The sequence below is a fragment of the Polypterus senegalus genome, chromosome 4, assembly GCF_016835505.1.
Source record: "Polypterus senegalus isolate Bchr_013 chromosome 4, ASM1683550v1, whole genome shotgun sequence".
In the NCBI taxonomy this organism is placed as follows: Eukaryota; Metazoa; Chordata; class Cladistia; order Polypteriformes; family Polypteridae; genus Polypterus; species Polypterus senegalus.
Window position 1 is genome coordinate 133,206,835 of NC_053157.1, and position 25,977 is coordinate 133,232,811.

A 25,977-nucleotide genomic window follows, 5' to 3' on the forward strand; every position below is an offset into this window, starting at 1 on the left:
CCGTGAACCCTGAACTGCGACTTTATTGGGGTCTACTTTATTATTTACTCTGTGCAACTCCAGACACCTCACACGCAGATAAACAAGACTTAGGCTGGGAGAACGTTTTGCCTGTGTTGAGCTCCGGTTGTGGGGGAGATGGGATAGCAGGCTGCTTACTGCTTGTGCTGATTGGCACATTTACAAAACAAAAGACACTGATGGAGAGGTGTGAAGGAATTTAAGGTGACCCGGGATTACAAATTTTTTTGTAGGCTTCAGGGATTCTAGTGTTAAGAAAATAATAGTCAAAACACTTCAAGATCATTAATGTGAGGTCAAACATGATCGTGTCACCAAAACCAAAACAAAAGAGTAAGTAAAAAATAATGTGTAAAGTTGTGGACATATGTCATAAAAAGTAGATATAAGAAAACCAGAACCAGCACTAAATCATAATGAAATCTTCTAGACAACATTTTAAACATTAGAGATTTACATATTTCTTGAGCTTAACACAGTAAACCAACCCACATACAAGGACTACTTGAAATATCAATAAGGTTTGCACAAGTAAGTAAGATCATGCATGTGCAGGTAATTGCATCATTCTGCTTTGCTTGCCAGGTGTTGAATTTTCATTTCAGGGACAATACAATGTGAAGCAATGTGTCTCAGAATCAAGAAGTTATTAGATCATTAGAACAATCTAGATAAGAACAGCCCATCCAGTCCAACAAAGTTCACCAGACTTATCCTCTTAATTCTTCCAAAAATCTGAACATTGTTGTTTCTCTTTTTAATCTTCCTTGTCTTGGTGAACCTCATTACATAAAGATAATCCATGTTTGCATCTAAGTCCTTACTTCCTAAGGTTGTGTTCGATCACATCAGCTAAATGGCAATAGCTTCAAAATGTAATAAATCAAGAAAAATAATCACATTCAGGAATACTCCAAAATAACCTGCTATAATTAGATTTGTATATGTTTATAGATTGATGAGTATTTCACAAATTTATTATTTTATACCACACATCTAAGTATGAGAATAACACACTCATTGTTTGGCACGCTGCTGCGGTAGACTTGGTTAAAAGTGAAGGAGGGTTAAAGTTGAAATTTAACAGATTCTGTAATCTTTTATTCACAGTTTAAAATGGAATATTGTTAACTTTGTACCCCTTTGATCTGTGAAAACTCAAATGACTGCCATCCCTGTTTCATCACCATGGAAACATTAGAATGGACTATAATTTCCATCCTGGGTAGCACTTTTAAATTTTTTTAATTATTTTCAGCACACAAATTTCTTCCAACCAGTTGCATTAGAATTAACTTTTTCTTTCTTTCTTTCTTTCTTTCTTTCTTTCTTTCTTTCTTTCTTTCTTTCTTTCTCTTTGACACAAGATGCCTGAATGAAAAAGAAGGTGCATAGTAGAGTCCACCCTCACTAGCTACATCATATCCTGGTACAGAACCTGCTGTTTTCACTGGACACCGCAAAGGGCGGTGACAGTGTCACTGAATATCAGGCATCCATCTGCCTTCTCTTCAGGATATACTGAATAGAACACTCCCTGTCTTAGAAAGGTAAAATGTCTAATTAAAGACACTCCCTGTCTTAGAAAGGTAAAATGTCTAATTAAAGACTTCAGTCATTCTACACAGTTGGTTTTCATAACTTCTCTTTTCTAACAAATGTAAAGGAGGACCACTGGCACTCTCACCAGCAAATTCCATGACAATTTCTGTCCACAAATTGTAATGTTACTGCCAACCATAATAACAAATACTGTGCATGTTCTTGCATGCATTACTGAACAGCTACTCATATGCTGTATATGTTTTTGTATACTCTGTATTGCTCTGTAACTTGAACTTTAACAGGTACATCTAAATTACTAAATAATAGCCACATCTGATTCTACACTTACTCTTTTGCCATCCGTTCTACATAACTATTGATATTAAAAGTGTAATCTTTAAAATCTGACTACTGTATTCTTTGAGTTACTTCCTCTTTCTATGCAGTTTTACATTTACATTCTACTACAAGATATGACATAAACAAAATGGATTAATAAAGCTGGCATGACGAGAGAAAAGTCTGTAGCTACTCAGACTCATTTATCAATCAGTCTGTCAGTTCAGTAGCTTAAATTTGCTTGATTTTTTTTTGATGCTTAAATATTTTGAGGTATTAAAAACAGATGTCACTTTTAATAGAGTTTATTTGGCTTTCTTTCCAGTTACAGCTCAACTGAATTTCACAATTACTGTATTGATTTTTCTATATTACTTCATGCTGTGTACTGTATGATAAAAACGGATTTCAAATTATTTTTATTAGTATAATGTATGCAATGAAATCGGTTTGATTTACTAGGTGAATATACTATAGATGCTATTTTTGCTTTGTATTGTTTACTACTAATAATTTTACTATGCACTCACATGATTTTTACATTGAATTAGGCACCTTACACTGAGGAAATGAGTGGGATCCCGTGGGTGGATTTCTTATCTTTAGATACTAAAACCATAAAAAATCAAAAACCCAAACTAAGTCAGATTAGTCCCATGGAAGTAATAGTTCACTGGTAGGTGAATAAAACAAAATGGGGGTGAGAAGGAAGCATGTTTAAATTGTAGACAAGTAAGTCAACCAAATCATGTTTGATTGAGTATACATTTTAGGTTAGTAGGGCTCAAGAATAATGCAATTAGTTATTTTTTGTTATTTGAATTCTTCCAAGTATATTAAAAAGCTCTACAATCTGTATATTTTGTGATTTAAAATTCTGATAGGAAGCACAAATAGATGAACCTACAGTAAAGGCAGAAACTCTGTGTCTGGAATATATTTAACAAAAGCAATAATTAAGCCTAAACATATGTAAAAGGTCAACAGTGCTTTGAAACTTACTGTAAGTCAAAAGACATTAAAAGATACAATTAAAAAATACAATCAATTAGTAAGTAACAATGAATACATAGCTGAAGCTCATTCTGCTGATTCATGATGACCAATGGCTAATTCTGAATGAAATGTTATCCCCGGTGTGCTATATCTGTGATGACCGAACATCCTAGCAAACATAATACCACACATGTGGCATTTAGAGGCAAGCATGGGTAAATGTTCAGTCAAAAGACAAAAAACAGCTACCAAATAAAACAGGAACCTGATTACAATAAAATCAACAAAATAAGAAAGAAAAAAAAAAGGAACCTACAGTAAACCTCAGTTATGGAGATTTGTATTTTTAATTATATTTGGCTGCTGCAAGCAAAAGAAAATTATGACACCATAAAATCTAGGTAAGAATTACAATAAAGGCATAAGCAGAAGTCCAAGCCACAGTGTCATACAAAATCATTAATGTGGTGGAATCACAAGCCACAGAACACAACTGCAGAAGCCTTGACAAGCTTACCTTGTGATGAGATCCTATTTATTTGAACACCAGCTGCTACCAATCACACCAGTTCCAATGTGCCCCAAGGAGTATGTTGAGTTGTGCACAGAGATGGACACTGAGTAAATGGTCATTAGCTGTAATCCTACAAACCACATAATAACTGAACAAGCAACTCAATTACACAATCATCAGGAAAGATAAAAGAAAAGGTATGAAGGACACCGCTAATTAACAGAAAAACAATCCAAACAACTGCCGAACCCAGAAATATTCAGGTAAGTCTTTGACTGTCAGGAATGCAAGTGACATTTTGAAGAATGTGCAGCTGAGTACTCTGCACGCAGGAGTGGACCCCCCCCCTTAAATGGGAAATAAGACTAAAAACTGCAAGATGACAAAATGCAATAGGGATAACAACTCTTTCTTTTTGTGCTCAAAGACTGGTTTATTTGCTGAATGACAGAACTGGTGATGTTGCTAGCCAAGTTTTTATGTTATCATTTGTATGCTTTATTTTTATATAATTTCTGTCTTTCTTCTACAATAAGAGAAGATGACAAAATTATTTCTCAGCAATCTGTAGTTTCAGTTTGAATTTGGTTGAATGTGCATATATACTATGCTGACCTTAGGATAACAAGCAAAGTCTACAAATATTATACATTGTATTCTACTGGTTAGGTTTCCATTTTCACAATGTTGTTATTATTAGGTACTAGTCAGGGTATTCAGCGCTGCCTGGGCTGGGGGCACCAACGAAAGTTTGGAACAAAACATGGCCTGTGATGTTTCCCTGTACAAAGGGAAAATCTGCATAAAAATTGGTGGAGATCAATGGTGTGGATTTGCATACTTGACAAACACACATTCAGCTTTATATTGATTTGCATACTTAACAAACACACATTCAGCTTCATATATTAGATTTGGTAGAGGTATTTATCTAAAACAATTTACAAAGTCAGGAAACATTACAGCTTTTTACAGATTTTTTTTTTTTACAGTTGGACCTTGGGCAGATTAAGTGACTTACTCAGGGTCACATAGTAAGTCAGAGGAGGAAACTGAACTTGTAGCCTTGTGGTACTCTCATACTCTTACTGGGGTTTTCCACTAAACCTTACTGCCTGTGTTACTTTGGGCAGCTTTATTTCCTGAGCTGTGTTATATTAAAGAAAAGAAACAATACACTTCTTTGCAGTACAGAAAAATCTCCATTAGTCAGACACTTAAATCAGTAATATTGGTAGACTGTTCACATAGCAGGAATTAATAAACGTGATTTTCCATTAAATGGCAACTTTATCTTGGCCTGGCATGATTGTGTGTGGCTGTATGCATGAGTAAGTTGTGTCCAGAAAGTGCTGGCTTTGAGGAGTGCTCTGTGCTGCTTCTATGATCCCAGCATAAAAAAGCAGGTGGAAAGATTGATATTTTCTTGAATACAGTTATGAAAGTCAAATTTGACAACAGAATGCAATATGCTTTCACAAGTAAGATAAAAAAATGGTTATCATGAGACATACAGGATTTTGAACGAAAAAAATCTCTGTCATTTGTTCATCTGAGTCTTGATCCACATGTCTATTAATAATGACAATATTCTCATGTTCTTTTAAGCCTGTTTATAACACATTTCACAAAATTTACCAGATTCTCAAATATGAGTCCTTCTTTAAACAATTTCACAAACCATTTTAGACCTTCCATATTCAACTACTGTAATGCATTCATACTCAGTAAAGGTAGTTTAAAAGTAACTGTAGAAAATACATGAGGTTCCGAAGTGGACCATGGTGAGTGTACAGTGATCTGACATCATAAAACAAAACAGCAACCCCAAACCCTTCACATAAATGAAAGTTAGAATTCTTAAATTCTGAACACACTCATTGCCAACATTCAGAAAAAAATAAAATGGACAAGGAAAAGAAACAGTATAAGTAAATAACATCTCTGAAATTAAAAAAATAATAAAAATTTGATGGGCCTATGCTGACATCAGCATTTAGGTTCTTTACTGCAAAACAGACACCAGCTAACCTGCTTACCTGTTGTTCCAAAAAGACAAGTCTACATTTCTGTCCACATTCTGCATAATTGCTTACTAACACTGAAGACTACAAATTAATAGAAAGCCTTTAATATCTGCCTGACTAATGTGTGCTGGGTCTTAAGTACTTTCTTTTTGCAAACACACTACTAATGTATGTAATAACAAAGATAAATCTTAAAAAGTGAAGTGCAACAATTGACATCAGGTTACATTTTCCAAGAAGTAACTGTCAGGTTGGCGCCTGTTTGCCCCTGGGCTGACATTCCCTTTTCATATGGAGCTAAGAGCCCAGCAAAGAGAAACTGGGTTAACTTCTAACTTTAAGTACTTATTATACAAGAGACCTTCTATATGGTAGTTTTGTTAACGTGCAAACACAGTTTTCAGATTAAGTGTCTGACTTCCTTTAATAAAATAGAATATGCAAAACTAAAAACTCCTTTGCATTTGAAAAGTGGAAATAAAAAATTCTAAGCCTATTCACGCAAGAAATAATTCTGTATTTATTTTGCACATTTTTTCACACATGGTAATAAACAGATATACTGTAATGTTTTCTAAAATGCTTTGCATTATGACAGTTTCAAGTTCATTAATCAATATGTCCATGCAATATTTAATATAGTATACCATACTTTACCATGAATAGTTTTGTGTTATACCTATTTTGTGGTAGTACAATAACCCTTGATAAACAAAGCTGACTTATTCCTGTAACCTCCAACTGTCATACACTCAGAAGCTGCATGATGCCAACCATGTCAAAGGCACCAACAGATTTTGTGGATCAATGAGTTGTTTAATTTGCCAGTCTTTTAACTGGCCTTATGTACAACGCAGCACACCTTCAATCTCCTGATTATTTTACGTGTAAACTATTTAAGCTAAACAAAAAGTGTATCTGTCAATGAGGCTTTGAAATAGCATGTGGTGTTATTTGTCACACTCTGCACCCCACAAAGGTGATAAACACATTGAGTTATCACAAAACCCTGTGGAGCAGAAAATCATCTGATAAAAACTGAGCTCTACATGGCTGCTCTGTCTTCAAAAGAGCCTATATAAGTCAAAGCAATATACGCATTACGCATGAACCTCTCTAGACAGGTTTATTGCAGAGGTAGGAGGTAATAACAGAGAGCAGAAATGTTAATTCTATCTCTATCTCTGCCTTGAGGCCAGAAAATAATTATGAAAAGTACAATATCTCTGCCCCACACTAACGTTCACTGTATTTAGCTTAATTTATTTTAATTGAAGAAATAAAGTGTTTAGAAATATGAGCTATTTATTTTACTTCAGAGAAATAACAATAAATTTGCATTGTAATTTTAATATGCACTGATTAGGAACATTAAATCAAAATGTCTATAGAACTACAGATTTATTAATACTTATTTTATGCTGTAGATGTATTAATACACTGTATGTATGCTTCATTATGTATTTTTCTGTTACTATTTTATATTTGTAAATCTGTGCAATGTGCTTTTAGCCTGCCCACTGTGGAGGTCAGTATAAATTAAAAAATTGCAATGCAGTACTATTAATAGTTTTATATAACTGCATATTGCTTAATGTGCTCCAGTTTAAGAGCACAATACTTCTGGACCAGAAACTGATTGTAGGTGCTTATTTTTATGCAGGTTCTCTTTTTAAATCTTGTTTTATTATAAAACAGTTCAGCATTTTGGACATGCTGTTTTGTAAACACAGGTAGTTTTCCTTCCTCATTCTGACCTGTGGAACTAATGCTATTGCTTTCTCCATTTTCTCAGTGTTATCAGGACACCTGAGCTGTGATTGTTCATAATTAAACAAAAGGAACATAAGAAATCAACAAAGTCAAGATGTTTTTGACACAGAAAAGGAGCAGTTATCCCCTGAACAAGTTATTCAAAATGAAAAACACTCATACACCATTTTCTCTTTTTTAACCTTACTTATTGATGCACAAAAATGTGATTTAACCTTTCTTTGCCACCACAAAAGTCATTTCTTCCTAAACTCAAGTTGAATTTTTGATATGCAATTCTGAAATGAATATGTGGGATAGAAAATGGATGGATAATAATGAATAAAATGAGTTTAGTTTCATGATTTAAATATTGTTAATTAATGGAGAGTACTGCATGATTAGTATAACTTCTAATCTTTGCCTAGTCTCAGAAAAAATATGTTTTTTCTTCACTAGTTCACTTCACTAATATATATATATATTTATCTGTATCTATACAGTATATAGGGAGAAAATGAGTCACGTATCTTAAAATAGTTTTTTATTCTCAAGCTTTTGACAACCAACCAGGTGTCTTCATCGGAGGAAAATAATTAGACATACAGGAATCAAAGGCAATATGGGGAATCAAAGGGTGGGAGAGGTTGTAATGGGGAGGGAGTATATTAATAAGGTGGGGTTCGGAAGGTGTGGGTCATGAAGTCTTTTTTATTATTTGAATGTTCTTCTTTTCAAGACTGCATATGTTGGGTTCAAGTCCTAGTATCTTTTAATGGTGTTTTCATAAGAGAGCTAAGATTTAGCCAGCTCTCTGACGCTCTTAGTTTTGGCCCTGAATTTTACTTTCACATTTTCCCAGTTAAATGAATGTCCGGTGGAACCTTTATGCGTGTAAATCAGAGACCATATGGGAGCCTCTCGAACACAACACTGTTGATATTTATGACCGAACTGAGCTGACTAATGGGGACAAATCCACATGGAGCAAGGGGAGGGTGGAAAAGTGCAAAAGTGCTTTTATTAAAACATAAATCAAAACAAACCAAAAACAGTGTTCACAGTGTAGTGTTCCAAATGTCCTTAAATAATCCATAAAAACCAAGTGAGGAGTGGGGGATAAAAACCATAACAAATAAATCCAACAAAAGCAGAGGTTAAAATGCAGTCACTGGCTCCTTCCTAGCTCAGCCTACCTCCTTCTTAAGCTGCCCCGGCTCACCTATCACTAGCGCTGCCGGTGGAGACATCAGCAGCCATGAATGTCATCCTCCAATCCCCGTCTTGGCTGTCTTCTAACCGTGCAACCAGACCGTCCGAGGCCAGCTCTCCTCCTGTCTTCCTTCACGCTCCTGCAGTCATTCCTTGGATACACAGGGAGGTCCTTCACCATGCTCGCCCCACTCCGTGTCATTATCCAGAGAGGTGAATCAGCCTTTTGAGGGACAAAGCCTATGCTCTTTCTCGGGGCCCCAGTTTGTCCTCCTGAGACTGCCTTGTAGTCATCTTTTTCTCGCTTTTTTGCCATTTTTTTCCTTTTCTCCCCTTTTCCTCTGTACCAGCCTGTACTTGCATGGCTCTGTGGGTGGAGCATCTTAATCATGCACCGCAGGATGCTGATGAAGCAACTGAGAACGATCGTACCCTCACATGCAGGTGAGACTTGCCCCAATTAACTCATTAACTCCACACGATCATGCAATTGCGCCCATGGCAACTAACATGGCTATTTGGATTAATTAAAACTGGCCATCTTTAGAAGCCACGGACCCGATATACCACAACCTCTCTCAATGGAAATTGTCAAGGAAATCGCTGCTTTCCTTCATTCATATATATATACAGTAAACACACATATATACAGTATATATATACTGTAAAATACACAAACATACTGTATACAGCACTGCACAAAACTCTTTTGTTTTAGCATGTCAGTTGAAAAGAGTATTTGCAATTTTCCAATGTTAATTTTCCAAAAAGTTAAAAGCTTTTATTTATGGTTAATTAAGCTAATCATACAGTATTACAGTAAGTAACAGACTATTTTTCAGATTAAATTTGTAGAAACAGTGATTAAACTATGATAACAAACGTGCTAATGATTAATAATAGATATAGGGGATATCAAACTGGACAAAGAAGAACCAGGAAAAGGTGTGGCAGATATGACTGTGTATACGTCAAATGATAAATCCTTACAGCATGGTTTAAATAAATATAGCAACAATACACAAGAAAGTAATCCAGAATAAGCAAGTTCTGTACCAGCCAGAATTTTTACAGCAGTTATTTCAGGATGTGCTGCCCTGTCTTTTCTGAAGAAGCACTAAGGAATGGGCAAGGTTGATAACCAGAAATTAATTGGTCAGCCATGGAAACCGAGTGTAGCTGTGGGGAGATATGTCCAACAGACATCCCTTTAAAACCGTAAGAAGTCCAATACTATTATCAGCTCTGAAATCACGGAAACCACTGGAGCTGAAGTACAGTACATCCCTCTACAACCTAGAGTAGTCCTGTCAGAAGGGTTCAACATGGAAACGCTGGCCAAAAAGCCATACTTTCAAAGTAGAAACAAAGTCAAGTGACTCACCTACACAGAGAAACTAAGGACTAAGACAACACAATGGCATAACATTCTCTGGACTGATGAGTCAAAATTTTAAGTTCTGGGCTCAAAAAGGAGGCACTCTGTCTATAGAAGAGCTGGAGTGCATTATATAGATAAGTGTCTTCAGCCAACAATGATGCAGATTGAAGGTTTACTACATTTTTGCACTTTTTGTAGGGGTATTTTTCATAACTTGTATTTTCTAGTTGGTGGCATGTACTAAGAATCAACTGATTTCAAGTGAATAAATCATCTATCTATCTGTCCCTGCATAAGAAGAATTTTAAGGAGCTGGACTATGATCTGAAGGTAGGAACAAACCTTGGAGAAGTCCTTAGTGCATCGTAGGCCACATGCACTTATATTGGGATAACTTTGAGTTACCAGTATACCTAATATAAAAGTTTTTAAAATGCTGAAGGGAAAACTGGAGGACCAAAAAACCTTATTGAAAGAGACATACAGTACATATAAGCAGTATTTGGCCAAAAACATAAAACTTTTTTTTAAGGTATGAAGAAGCAGCATTAAACACTGTGTTACCTTAGATGTGAGTACCACTATTCAACAAAACAAATACAGTGAAAAGACAAAATAGAAAGTATTATTTTATTGAGTTATACTTGATGACAGCTTAAATTTTGCACTATGAGAACAGAACAATACCTGAATTAATTAGAACTTATAAGAACCAAAATTGTCATTCTGTGTTCCAAAGAATGGTTTACAATTTTGTGTTGGCTTCTTCTTCAAAAAAAAAAACATTTTCATCAAGGGGGGCATTCCATTGGAACTATTTTTGATCCTTCACACAATAAAATCAAGCTACGTATGAACTGCAGTTAAGTCTGTGACTGCAGAATTTTCACAGTTTTGGAAGGCGTGAAAATGAAAATGTAGTTGTTCTTACCTATTATATATTAAAAGTAAACTTGTGTGGTTACTTCAGAAATGAATTTTTATAAAGAGAAATCATTAAAACAGAGAAAAACTAGGATGACATGACTTTTGTGCTTCTGAGATTTTGATTATTCACTTGACTGAATTAATCATGATTAAGAGAATATAGTTAACTCTATAATTAAATTTTTGCATATCGCTCTTCACCAAGTGCAAGGCTGGAGGACTCACACATTTTACAACCATAGTGAACAAACAGTAAATGATTAAATTATACAATGTCTACCAACACAAATTATATCAAACAAACAGTAAACAGACTGACTGTACAAGGCAATTGCTAACTCAGCCACTGTTCATAAAGAACATTCATCAAAGTTTTGTTTTCAAAATTTGCTTTTACCAAAATATGTACATTAAACCTATCCGACAGGACCCTCACCAAAGTCTTCCTTGCTCAGCAACTATCCTTCACATCATTGCTTCCATTACATGATAAGCTGATTTATTTTGTGCTTCTTTAAAATTATCCTTTTGATTTTTGAACCACTAAAACTCTATAACTGATGGATATAATAATGGAACCATATAAAATCAGTCCAGTGTGAAATAGTTCAGGTTCAAATTTACTGTCATACGGTACAGTGAAATGTTTATTTCTGGCAAACATCTTGTTCCATAAAATACTGTGCATGTTCTATGATTGTAGAAAGCTATGGCCTAGTTCCTGTCCTAGGGAACATGTACTGAACCTGATACTGTTAGTGTAGGCTTTAGCCTATTCAAACTTAATTGGAATAGGTTGGGATCAAAAAAGACTGGATTCTTTGAGTCCGTAAAGTCAGTGGCATTGACCAGAAACTATGGATGATTTTTGACTGAGATTTAAAAGCATTTGTATAATTCATATGTGGCAAGAAACTAGCAACTGAGCTACTCTACAGATGGCGTATAGATTTTTATTGAGCTAACAGTCATTTTGCATTGTATCCAGTTCTAATGTGCTGGACTACTTCTCTTCTTTTATTTTTGTAGCATTCCATCTTTATATATTATTGGGAAGAAGGAACAGACCCAATATTTGGAATCTGAATTCTATCAATTTCAACATACATTTATGTTCATACAATGTGAAAATGTTTGAATCATATACTGCTTTTCCAAAAATAAAAAAACAATGTTAAAAAAGAGATACATAGTAAAGTTTGATCAACTACTTTGGCAGCAAACCAAGACTGCAATGACCAAGCTACCCTATCTCTAGTAACTTTTCAGAAGTCTGCTGTGGAATTCCCTGACACTCCAGGCAACTTTAGGGATGTAATTCTTTTATTATATCTTTGGTCTTCTCTGACTGGGTTGTGCCTGGTACATTCCTCCTGAAAGGTTCTTATGAGGCATCATAATTATATGTATAAATGATTTAAGGTAGCACTTCTCAATCCAGAGTAGCAGCAGATCTTCTTCAAGGTCAGCCTATATTGTTAAGTTCCTCATTCTGTCACTGAAGGGAAGGTCAGCAATCCTGTACAGGAAAACAAATTCTGACGTACTATATGTGCAACCTAAGCTCTTATAACAGAACTCAAGTCCGTATGTCAGTAAATTGATGGCTTTGTCTGACAACTTAGCTCTCACCAAACTACTATTGTCTTTTGCAAACATCCATAAAAGCTTCTGATGCTACACTGATTCCTTGGTCAATGTCATGATAAACTAGTCTTACCTGTAAAGAAGACCTTTACTTACTTGTACTTCTTCATTAGGAGCCACTGCTCATGCAGAAGTCACTATATTCCAGAAGAAGCCAATTTTCTGATGTACCAACATCAATACATTACATTTTACGTGTGTGTTGCAAAAATAAGACACGTTAAAATAATGGACAGGTGTATGACCAAAACTATTTCCTGATTTGCACCCATTATTTGGGCGGTGTCAACACCCCAATTTGCTGAACTGAACTGATAAGGTTTGAGAATGTTATGTCAACTGTAACTAAAACGGTGTCATATGTGAAATGAAACAGTATATTTAAATTTCAGTAAACTGAGAAAAAATTGTTTATTAATACAAAAAATAAAGTAGGTTTTTGAGGATGCAAACAGAGCTGAATTTCTTTTAAAAGATAAAAAACTCACCTCCCCTAAGTTCACTTTTGGGTTTGCAGCACCTTACTCCAATGTCAGTATAAAAATAAACAAATACATACTAAACAAGACGAAAGTTTGCAATGACATGCCCCGTTCAATATATTTCACAATGTGAAGTCAAGTTCAGATTATTTTTCTTTTATAGAATTTTATTATGCTTACTTATTATATAATTATCCTGCAAACACTCCTCCACCACCCTGTCTGTTTTTTTCAGAGTAAATCTTTTGTGTTTGTGAAAGGTCATTAGTTGTTTTTTTATTCATTTTTTATATATTTGAAAGAAAATGTGGATATGTAAGGCTAAGATGAAAAGATTATCAGTGAACCTTCTGTCATCTGCTTGTTCTAAAACAATAGTAATGTGTGAAGCATTCAATGCTTTTCCAGGTGACTATTGCTTTCTTGCCTATTCAATTCCCTGTGAAGTTTTTTTGCTAAACGTTTTCATAATACCAACACTGATGTTATTAAAAATTTGATGTCCAATATGACTTTCTCTAAAAGTGCTAAGGACAAAATGTCATTGCGCAGTTTTTAATCATCCACCTTCCTTTTTGATGTATTCTATATTATTTATTTTGCAGAAAAAATAAAACATGGTTATTTCAGATACATAGAACTAGGAAGGTAAAAGCAAATGTCTCTTTTTTACATTTACTGTGTATATACTGTACATGTTTACATAGAGACAAATCACAGTAAGCAATTTAACACTGATACTTATTCATATTTATACATGTACTGATTATTTAGGGCATGCTATCCTGTGAACAGACTGAGCTTCATTTATAAGTTTGCTTCTGATATTAAAAAGAATGTTGGAAGAGAATCCTGTAACAAAATCTGAAATATTGCAAGCAGCAATTAAGACTTTATTTTATGATGTGATAGACAAGTACTTAGTTAATAGGTTGCCTTTTGGGAATACTACATTTTAATATGGGCAATTATCCAACCATCCATTATCCAACCCGCTATATCCTAACTACAGGGTCACAGGAGCCAATTCCCAGCCAATACAGGGCGCAAGGCAGGAAACAAACCCCAGGCAGGGTGCCAGCCCACCACAGGGCACACACACACCCCAAGCACATACTAGGGACAATTTTAGAATTATCAATGCACCTAACCTAACCTGCATGTCTTTGGACTGTGGGAGGAAACCAAAGTACCCAGAGGAAACCCACACACACAGGGAGAACATGCAAACTCCATGCAGGGAGGACCCGGGAAGCGAACCCGGGTCCCCTAACTGCGAGGCAGCAGCGTTACCCACTGCGCCACCGTGCTGATGGTCAATTATGTGAAAGTTAAAAGAGGCAGCACTTGAATGAGAAAAAAATCCAGGTTACCTGGAGACAATGAAAGGTGAAAACTGGCTCAAATGAGAGTATAATGTCAGCCAGAGCAATCCTGAAAATTGTATAATGCACTCAGTACAGTTACTGTACATGTATGTCTTACCAAGGTCAATGCCCTGTGTTTATTTATTAAGTAAGACTACAGGCTAATAATTACATTAGTTACTGATGGATTTGACTTAGATCTAAATGCTTTATATAATAACCGGATAAAGAATGATAAGGGAGCTGACTTCATATGAAAAGAAGACAAATGAGACCTTATAATTAGCACTTTTGTCAAATACTGCAGCATTTAACGCAGAACACATGCCAATGAATTCACACACATGCCTATATATATTATACAGTAGCACTGTCTGTGCAGTCTGTATCAACTTGTACCCTGAATGTTCCTCCTTAATTTCTAGTTATATTAGACTGACAACCCAGTTACATCTCAGATCAGTACTTTGGGGAGATGCTGAAATGTTTATATGTTTGCTTTTCTAAAATCAATCAGAATCAATTTGGCCTAAAGCCTTAAGTTTTGAATTGGCTGAGCAGCTGTGACAATGCCTGCTTAGAACACTAACTGCCTATTTATTTTAGATTACCATGGGCCACTCATTGAAAGTTTCCCCTTGCTTTTTTGTATGCACAGTCTTCATGTTTGCTAGTAAAATATATAACAAGAAAAATGCTAGCTTGCTATGTATGAGAATATAATATCCTCTCCATTACCTTTTAATACTATAACTGATTTTCTCGGTTTAGTTAGTCTATAATTATCCTGAAACTAAGAAGAGAAAACCAGCCCTTTATATAATCAAACAGGATCAGAATACAGCACACTCTGACAGCCATACACACACAGTCTTGCTTAAGTCAAGCCAATTTATAGTTGCTAATTAACTGAACAAAATGAACTTTATTAACAGCAAAGGGGAACTGACCTAGTATCATAGTGCTCAGAAGCTGCACTGCTATCCATTACATGGAAAAGAAAGCTCAATATAATTCTGTTCATTTCTCTCTATATAAAGAAAGCATGCACATTCTGAGGAATTATTCTTGCTGGAATTCACAAACAAACATCACAAAACAAAGTTAAATGGTTCTGTATAAAACTACAGTAAAATCATACAACGCTGTTCATGTGTACCGTCATATTTAAGATCGGTTTATGTAACACTGTTTCCTTTAATACAGTTAACTTTATAAGTTTGACTTTTTCAAAGAATGCATAAATCCATGCTTTGACTGAGTTCATTAATTACAAGTAATAAACCTTATTATATAAGGCTTTTAGAGAACAATAGCTTGGATTGGAACAGAATGTTTAAAATGACATTAAACTATTGCTTTTAATAGTAAAGATTTTAGGGGAAATTTATTAGAAATTCCCTGTGCAGTTTATATTAAATTGGATTACTAAACATTTACTAATTCCTCAATGCATTTACATACAATATACTGTCATGAAAAATGTCATTAATTAATGTAGTTAGTAAATCCTGTTACTATCTTCTGGAAAAATAATCAACTGAACATATTTTATCTTTGTGTTTCATTTTCCTTATTGCACATTTCGTAGACTTGGGAGTCAACCAGTCCAAATAACCAAACAATAACTCAATACACTGTGATGTAAAGCCAGCAGCATAAGGTACCGTATATGCTTCAATGGAGACAGAAAATCTGTCAATGGAGGATAAACAGAACTCTTTACTGTTTGTTCTTGCATGTTAGAAGAAATGTGACTCATCTTGAGCAATTGCTAGTATTAAAGAGAGGGCTTTCTAGAAAATTATACAAAAGGAAAAAGAAAATGTTTGAACTAATGAGATGCTGTGCATTAGGTGTCTGCTGTGGTGTAGCATTTTAAATAAAAAACAGCCTCTGGCTCAGAGGGTGTGGGTGCATGTCGCTACAAATCTGTGTGACTGTGGGATGTTCAATGGGGAAATAAGACAATTAATGTGCAGGTGCAACTAAATAAGCTGTTTGTTATTGACTCTTCGCTGGCTGTTAAGCTAAGCACCTGCTGCCACAAAGGTATAAAAAAAGTTGATGAAAGAGTTAAAAAAAGACATGAGAAAAAAGAGAAAAAGAATTGGAAAAGAAAAACATAAAAGAGAAAAGTCAGGAAGAGCTGGTTTGGGGCTGTGAGCCAGCTGTGATGGACCTTAGGCAGGGAGGATAGATGAGTCCGTGAGGGAGAGAGGGGGCGGGTCGCTCCTGCTAAACAATAAGGATGAGCAACAGCGATAAAGTGCTCCAGGGGACCTTTTGAACCGAAGGCAGGTGGCAGAACGATTGAGACTGGCTTTGACTATCTCAGTAGTGACCAACTGAGGTTGCTAGTGCAAGAGCTGGAGTGGGACTGGCATCTTAGCTCACTGTAACTACCAGATGGGTGAGTGGGAGAGGCAGGAGATAGACAGAGTTGCATGTGGGCTCACAGAAGGATAGAGTGCTGTAGAAACAGAATTTACTCTGGGATTTTATACTTGATTTTAACCATGGGTGGATTTATTTATTTATAAATGAGTTTAACTCCCATAAATAAGCACTTGTTTTTTATTTTGGATTATTTATTTATTGAAGAACTGAAACTGCACTGCACTTATTTATTAGTCACAAGATTGAATAAAATTTACACAATTCACTTTGCACCAACTATGCTCATTTGTGTGTCCTCATTGCACTAGTCCATCCTGGTCAGGACTATCAATGTCCCAGGTTCAAGACGAGGCCAAGGGCACCCAGGCATTACAAGTAATCACATCCATCCTTCTAAAAAAATATAATGTAAAGGAGATTTGTGTCTATACCAGCATTTCCTTAACTGTGAAATCTGCTGGCTACGAAAATGCTTCAGAACAGAATGGACTTTCCAAGGGAGATAGATGTTCTGTATCATCTTTGGCTCAGATACTTTGATTTACAGCAAAATATTAAAGATTATTTTAAATTAAGTTATTTATATGACCATGTCATGTTTATATTAATAAACAGTTTTACTGTATATTTACTTTGATATTCATGGTTTATGTATGTTAATGTTGTATGGTTAAGTATCTTACTATTACTATGTTAAATCTGTAAAACTGTGTAAGACCTAAGAACATGTATTGGTGAAGAGAACTATATAAGACAAGCTGAAATAAATTAAGAGTCAACAGTAGCTGTATTATTAACTTAAAGACCTTCTATGTCATACTCCTTATTTATAATCAGAATTTTGCAATAATTTATCTGACATAGTTATACATTAAGATAATGCAGTTTTGATAGGTGACTGCAATATTCGTTGACATTCTTACCAAACATTTCTCTGCCTTACTTTAATTAAATAGCATTGTGGTAAATGATAAAAGATGCAAAGCACTCTGACAATTATTGTTACAATTATGTGGTTATTATTAGTTGTACTGCTGTTAAAAATATTATCATTTCTTCCTTAACTTAAACCATTTTACATCACTACTTAAGACAAAGGTGCCAAGCTCAGATTCAGTAGCTGTTTGTTCTCATTCCAACAACTTTCTAAATTAGTAATCAGTTCTTGCTGTTAATAGAACCAACTTAATTTGCATTAATTTTAAAGGAATACTCCACTCAAAAATGACATTTTTTCATATGCTTCTTACTCCATGCGTTTTATAGTAGTGTCTCAGAAAATTTTTTATTATCATCTTTCATGTAGAATGGAGATCAAGTTTATGATATAATACAAGCCAATGGTGATCAATGCTATCCAATGGGATATAACATCCATGGTTTAAAATAATGGATTTATCATGTTGTACAATTCACTTGTCCGTTAATCATTTGTTCACAACATGCAAAACACATGCTTTTTTCCCCAAAATATTGTTAAATAGATACATCTGGAAAAAAAAGTCACTGCACACTGCATGTGGTTTCATCCAAAGTAACTTACAAAAGATGCCCACATAATCGAGCAAACATCAGTCTGGGGGACTGTTTGATAACAAGTGTTACAGAATTAGGTTACAAAATTAACCACCACAAGTGAAAAGCTCAGAACAAAATACAGATGAGTTTCAATTCCTAAGTTACAAAAACCTAATTAGACAGAAATTCACCAAACAAGAGAATACATTTTTGGAAACATTCCAATCAAAGTTATTTTATATTATGCATCTATACATATAACTGTACATTCATTAATCCACTTAAACACACTTAATCAATTCACCGAGTTGCAGCATTTTTGTAATAAATAAGCATATTTGCAATAATAAATAATACAAAGGGATTCTACCTGTACTCTGAGAATGCTTGCCATCCATTCAAATTGTGCCTCTTGTCCATCACAGCACAAGTACCTGCATTGATGTGACACAATATTAGTATGCATACATTATTTTATTTGTTTTAATTATCCATTTGAAACAAATCAAGTGTCTTACACACACAGCAAACATTATGCAGTGTACAGAAAAATTTACATACATCTCTTCATGCTGTAGAGACTTATCATCCACACAAAATTTCACAATTGGCAAAGAATATGGGCAAAAATGTCAGTGCACTTTTAGGGTCTTACTAAAATTGCATATACATGTATATTTGTTTGCAGAGTTTGACACTAACTTATGTCTTGAATTGTCTTCACAACTACCATCTTTATGGTCAAAGCTAATATCTGGGTTTTATATAAGATATTAGCCTAGATGTAAGAAGGGAAGTCTTTCTAGGTCACAGAAAGATTTAAGTCCCAGATTCTAGATTCAACGTAATAAGAAAAAAAATGTGGAAACATTTACAGTGAGTAACATTGATAAAAACAAAAAATGAAGACAATTTCCCCTTAGGCATTAACAAAGTATGTCACATGAAATTCAATTCAAACTTTCAAATTCAAAACCTTTAATCTGCTTTATCTGGGAAGTTGTGAAAATATTAAGTTTAAAAAAGGATTTGTTTTAAATCAGTCTAGAATGACAACATACAGTAATTTTCTCAACCCAATTAATCTAATTCCATAGCATTGGTTGCCAGGCAGGAAACAGGATTGAGGACTGTACCTGTCTAATATTTAAGAACAATTTAATACAATTTCTTACAATCTCTCCTAGTTTGTTAAAGGTCATGTAATTATTTTAAGTCAACTAACAGCAGAGTAAGGTGCAAAATACAGCAGAGCTAAAAATGTGCAAATACATACTCCTTAAACCAAATGACTTGGTTAAATAAAAGCCAACAAGATATTTTAATAGATTTATTAAATGGATGTGGATATTCTCACACATATAAAAGTCACAATCTACATGCCTTCCTAGGTGTTCCCAAGCCAGCCAAGAGATGTAATCCTCCAAAATGCTCTGGGTCTGCCCCAGTGTCTCTACCCATGCCTGTGGCAGCCACAAAGAAAGATGCCTTGGTGGCATCTTATAATATACCAAAACCACCTGAACTGTCACCTCCTCTTTGTTCTGTAGGGGAAGTGATTCTATTCTAAAGAATCTCAAACTGCTGAGCTTTTCACACGATCACAGATTGTTAGGCCAGCTGTCCTGTGAAGAAACCTCATTTCTGCTGCTTGAACCCATTATCTCATTCTTTAGGCCATTACCACAACTTATCACCATAGATGAGGGCAGGGATTTACATCAACCAGTAAGCCAAGAGTTTTGTCATTAGACTCAGCTCCTGCTTCACCACTATGATCTGGTACAGAGCCCGCAGAACAGCTGCCACTGCTTCAGTCCACTTGTCAATGTCACATTCCCTTCTTTTATCACTCATGAACAAGATCCTGAAACACATGAACTGCTCCACTAAGGGTGGTTTTCCCCCCTTAGTGGAGCAATCCACTTTTTCCTAAGAGAGAACTATGATGTTAGACTTGGAGTTTTTTAGATGAGGAGATGAGATGTGCTTCAACTTAAATGACTGTTTTTGTGCCCTTGTAGTTGACTCATCCAGTTACTGTATGTATTTTGTTTTTGGACAGTATGAAGTACAACCCCACACATCCTCTTGAGACATTATTGTTTTAACAATGGAAACTCTTATTTTTCTTGAGTTGTTATTTGCATGAGATGCAGCAAGAAACGTATGTTCTGTCTCCCTAACTCAACCTTCTGTAGGCTGTAAATTTGGTTTATGAAGTCAGTAGGGTGGTTGAACAGAACCAATCAGTTTTTTCCATTAATTCTATGTGTGTATTCTTGGTCTTGAGTCTTACTTTTTCCAGATCCTGAATTATTTCATCCTTTTTTGTGTGGTATATTTTTTTTTATGGTATTTCTGTACTTGTTCAGTACTAGATAAAAACAGAACATCCTCCTATCCGAGGGACATAAGAGGAAAATGTAATTTTTTTTGTCTCTTTCTTTTTCATTAATTTACATTCTATATATATAATTAACCATGGGATACGTACGAAAGAACCACACCCGCCAACTCACAGAGCCCCGGCCAACTCTAAGACCATGGGATACACATGACAGAGCCCCACCCGCCAACTCTAACCCTCCTCCCACGTCTTGGGGTATGCATGACAATGCCCCGCCCAACAACTCTAATCCTCCTCCCGCGTCCACCCTCGCTCTCGAGGCATCATCTTCTCAACTGTCACTCTGGAACAACTCAGCACGCGAGCTATATTAAGTGTCACCAACGAAGACTCGCTACACCTTAATGAACAAGTACTGAAACTTATCCCTACCGACGAAGTAACTTTCACCAGTGTTGACTCCATCGTCACAGACGGTCCCGCAGATCAACTTTCATTCCCCGAAGAATTTCTTAACAGTCTTACTTCCACTCGCATGCCTCCGCATAAACTCTAAATTAAAATTGGTTCAGTAGTCATGCTTCTCAGAAACCTCATGCCAGCAAGAGGTCTCTGTAATGGCACTAGACTGACTGTTACCAGCATTCACCGCAATGTACTGGAGTGTAAAACTATCGCAGCTGCCACTTCACAAACTGTCCTTATTCCCCGGATTTCCCTGACCCCATCAGATTCAAATTTGCCTTTTACTTTTACACGCAGACAACTTCCTGTTAGATTTGCTTTTGCAATGACAATTAATAAGGCACAGGGCCAAACTCACAAAAAGATATGCCTGTATCTGCCAAAACCAGTTTTCAGTCTAGGACAATTGTATGTTGCTCTCTCCAGAGTTCCATCTTTTCATTCACTCACAGTTGTATCCTCAAACCCATCCGATTTGGACAACTGTGTCTTTCAGGAAGTGTTCACCCATCAATAAATAATTATTTGGCGTATACTATGCTGCAAGTCGGCTAGTGCCAAATATTTTTCTTGCCCTTAGAATTATGTTTTATTGCATTGTTGTTCACCTAGGGGGCATTTTAGAAAAATACATTTTTATTATCAGCATGGGGTAGACTCTTCCACTATGTCATTAAATTAATCATTCGTACAAAACATTTCTCTAAAGTAGTAGTCATTAACAGATCCCAGTGTTGTGCTTTAAGATGGGTACAGAAAGACTTATGGTTCTTGCTTTTAATTCATAACTGACTAAGGCGACACAGAAGAATATTTAAGGTTTAGAACCCTAGAAATTTCAACATAACATTTGCATTTCATGTATATGAAAGACAACAGAAGATCAAATAATCTATACTGCTTTGTAGAAGGGAGGTACTGTGGTGGAGCCACTCTTTGTTTTTTGCCTCATTAGCACTAACTTCCAAGAGATATTCTATAGTTTTGAGAAAAAATATATCATGGATTGCAAACAAAACTACAAGATCATATATAAATTGCTAAACAAACTGCTGTAGTTCACTTTGTGTAGGTGTATTACCACAGCTTCTTGGCAATTCTGTTCCCTAATTTTTTTTACATATACTGTTGATTTAGATAATAATAAGTTATGATTTTGTCAGCGTATTATTTCAAATCATTTTAAATGTGTTTGACACAGTATTACTTATTAAAAAGCATCACGATAGTGGCTTCTTACTGTGACAAATAATGTCATTTAATCATTTTCATAAGCAATACTAATTTCATAATGATACAGTATATGTCATCTCATTTTCTAACTCACTTAATCCAGACCAGAACCATGGGGGGGGGCTGGAGCCTATCCTAGATAGCACAGAGAGCAAGGCAAGAACAAACCCAGAACAAGGTGCCAGTCCATTGCAGGGCGAACATACACACACACACACTGCCACACACCAAACACACACTAAGGCCAATTTAGTGTAGACAATCCACCTAACCTGCCTGTCTTTGGACTGTGGGAGGAAACTGGAGCACCAAAAGGAAAGCCACACAAACAAAGGAAGAACATGCAAATTCCATGCAGGAAAGACCTGGGACACAAACTCTGGTCTCCTTGTTACAACATGGCAGCAACAATACTATTGTGCCACCCTATTTACAGCATATACTGTGAGGTTTCTGAATTATTTTAGGACCCCCCCTCCAAAGGGACAACACACCGAAGCATGACTGCCACGTCTGTGGAGGACTTTTTGTCTGTTGCTGAGGCAACTAAAGGTTCGCAGTGCAAGTGCATAGTACTGCAGAAACAACTGCAAGCTGATCGAAGTCACACTATAAGCACCTGATGCAGGGAACAGTACAGCTTGGCCACTGCCCTGGCCCCAACTATTCCCATTTGCTGAGTCTATGTATAGGATAGTATAATAAATAATCCTGCTGTTCATGTTTCAAGTTGAATAAAGCCGGTTTTGCTAAAGTACGGAGACTCAGCCTTAATGTTTTGGGGTGTGTCACATGGTACCAGTAGTGGGGTCTTGCACCAATGGAATCCCAGGAGGCATATGATATCTCGATACCAGCGGAAAAAAATGAGGCTCCTGAGGGCACTCCGGTCTTCGCTTTTCAAAGAGATGTTCTGGTAAGAGATGGCATCCTTGGGACAACCCAGAGTGTTTCCTGTTCTGCTTCGAGCACACGTAAACATTGATGTCTTTGGATAGAGGAGCATGCCTGGCTATCAGGGCCCCATTTTTAATCGAGGAGTCCCTACAAGTCATGCGAAACCTCCCTCCCAAAAGTCTTGATAATTATGACTTCCTGAAGCAACAGATCCTCCTCCCCACAACTGTAAGCCCAGTGGGCAAGGGGCGCCAGTTTCGTCTGTGGCTTATTGATCCGGACTACCCCATACAAGGACAATTTCTGGCTTAGAGGACCTGTTTCAAAGCTGGATCTGTGGAGACACTTTTGAGTGCACTGTGCATAAGCTCGCTATTGATGCAGTACTGGCCGGGACAGACGACAGCATCTGTGATAAAATGCTACGGAACAACATCCACTTGCTGCTGGATCTGACCTGGAGACTGGAGTGCACACAAACCACCTGGAAACAATGGGGCTACCCAGGCCTGACTCCCATTTTCGATCCAGCCAGCACAGACTTCCAGGGTCACTGGCTCCACAAGTGGAAGATGCCATCGTGGGAACAGCATAGTGTGGACTAAATGCAGCTGCTTTCGCTGTGATCAACTGGGACATCTGGCTCGGGAGTGCACCTCCCACCTACACAAACCATGGCCATCGATCTGGCCCAGGTATGCGGCTTGCAAGTCTTCCCCAAGCTGTTAAGGTAGGTCAATTTTAGGGCCACGGTGTACTTGGACTCCGTTAGCGACCTCTGCATAGTCCACCATGACTGGCTCTAGTTGACCCTTTATAGGACCATAGACCAGGTGAACATTCTCTTTGAGCCCCTCCCTAATGGGACGATACACAGAAGCACAATTACCTCTTTTGAAACCCTACCCAGTGGGACAACACACAGAAGTGTGACTGCTGCATCTTTTGAGGGTTGCTTGTCCATCGCAGAGGCTACAGCAGATTCGCAGCGCCACAGAAACAACTACAAGCTGACTGTGTTTAGTATACTGGTAGATCCTCCTGCAATAAATAACATTGCTGTTCTTGTTTTGAGTTGTATCAAGCTGGTTTAGCTGAAGTACTGAGACTCAGCCTCATCTTTGTGGTGCAAAATGTCGACTTATGTGTCACAATAGGTAAGATGTTTTGTTCTGGTAAAGAGCAAAACACTGGCCAAAACCACATGTTTTTGATACTGCACTAGAAAATGACAATATATTAGGTGAAATTCTAAAGTGAAATAAAGATCAAACTATCTAAACTAGTGTTATTTTAAGTTACAATGATTAAACAACATGTAGTTATGCAACTTTTTTACTCTGAGATACAGTGTTTTATATATTTTACAATTTTCTCTTTGAATAACTATAAAGCTTATTATTTTTCCTAGAGTAAGGTAAAGCATCCTGTATTTTTAGGAGAGGTTTCCAAGTCAAGGTTTTTATTGAGCGAAAGTACTATTCCTGTTTTGATTTGTGCCTTTAAGATGCAACGTTGTCAAGAGAGCTAAACCGTTCACCTTTGAACTAAGTATTAATCCATGTAATATTTATGCTCCTGAAATGTTGACATGTGTTGCACTTAATAGCACTGTTTGCTTTTTTTTGCTTTTTGCAGTTATTTGATTTGCAGGTAGTTTGTGTCTCCAGAACATGCCAACTACTAAGATTTTGTTTTTTTTTATCTTGAATGGATGAAATGCTATGGAGATGAAAGAAAGATGACTGTATAACATTATTGATATGGGATTTAAAAGGCAGAGTTCTATCAAAGATAACCCTGTGGCAGATAGCCAGGGGCCTTGCACAGTCGGGACACCCTTCTGAGGAGAGGACCGGGAAAGAGGACATGTCAACAGCAGGACCTCCCTGGGGACACAAGAGGGCAGCCCCACTGGTTTGCATCGGGATTACATGGGGTGCCTGGACAGCTCCGGAGCCTTGGTCTGCAGCACTTCCACCACACCCAGAAGCGCTGCCAGAAGAGGATCTGGGTTCCCATGCAGCACTTCCACCACACCCAGAAGTACATCCAGAAGATGATCAGGGAGCACCTGGAGCACTTCCGGGTGTAGTATAAAAGAGGCCGCCTCACTCCATTCAATGAGTCGGAGTTGGGAGGCAGAGGACACAGCTTGCGAGTAGAGGAGTGGATGGAGCAGGAGAAGAGAGGAAAAGAGAGACAGAGAAGAAAGGACTGAGCACTGTTGGTGGTGCTATAAAGGAAGAACTGTAAATAAAACCGTGTGTGTTTTGGCACTTGTGTGTCCTGTGTCTGTCTGTGATCTGGGCTGGAATGTGTAAAACCCCCAAACTCTTAACCTGAGGGGAGGGTTTAGACTGATAAACTATTAGATTTTAATGAAGCAGACTTGGAGCCAATGATTTGGAGAATGAGTAGAGTTCATGTAACTTTAATCATTGGAAAGGCTGGGGTGATCTCTCTCTCTCTCAATGTCTGGTTGCATAGCTTGTTGCATTTTTGACTGCAGCACAAATCAAACTTAAAAGATGATAAATGCTTTAAAAGCTATTAAGCATTGTGTGCATAGAAAATTATGAAAAAGATAATGCTGCAGTATGCTATAGAAAAGGGTCTACACGAAAATGGGGCACATGGCACTTGTACTCAAGGTCTTCACATTTTCAAAACATAATACAGTACAGTTCTAATACTCATCAATTACTAAGCGATGAACGTGGCGGTTCTGATTGTGAATCACCTGTTTCATATTATGGTAGGAAATACAAACTACTCATCAGTTCTGCCAGAGAAGAGTCAATTTTAATGGAAACATATTAATAACACTCTGAAATACATGGTGTATTTTATCATGGCTGACATTTGTCATGGTAGCAGTGCGTTCATTGTGTTTTAATATTC

At 36.6% G+C, this 25,977-nt stretch overlaps 1 protein-coding gene across 1 annotated transcript in view; it reads right to left on the reverse strand.

Annotated features, from left to right (window-relative positions):
- The window catches only part of zmp:0000000660 (arf-GAP with Rho-GAP domain, ANK repeat and PH domain-containing protein 2), a 446,729-nt gene that overhangs the window by 34,467 nt on the left and 386,285 nt on the right, over positions 1 to 25,977 (reverse strand). Inside the window, exon 31 of the mRNA XM_039751270.1 lies at positions 18,499 to 18,562. Coding sequence (XP_039607204.1) covers positions 18,499 to 18,562 — 64 coding nt within the window. The remainder of the gene's footprint in view (positions 1 to 18,498; positions 18,563 to 25,977) is intronic.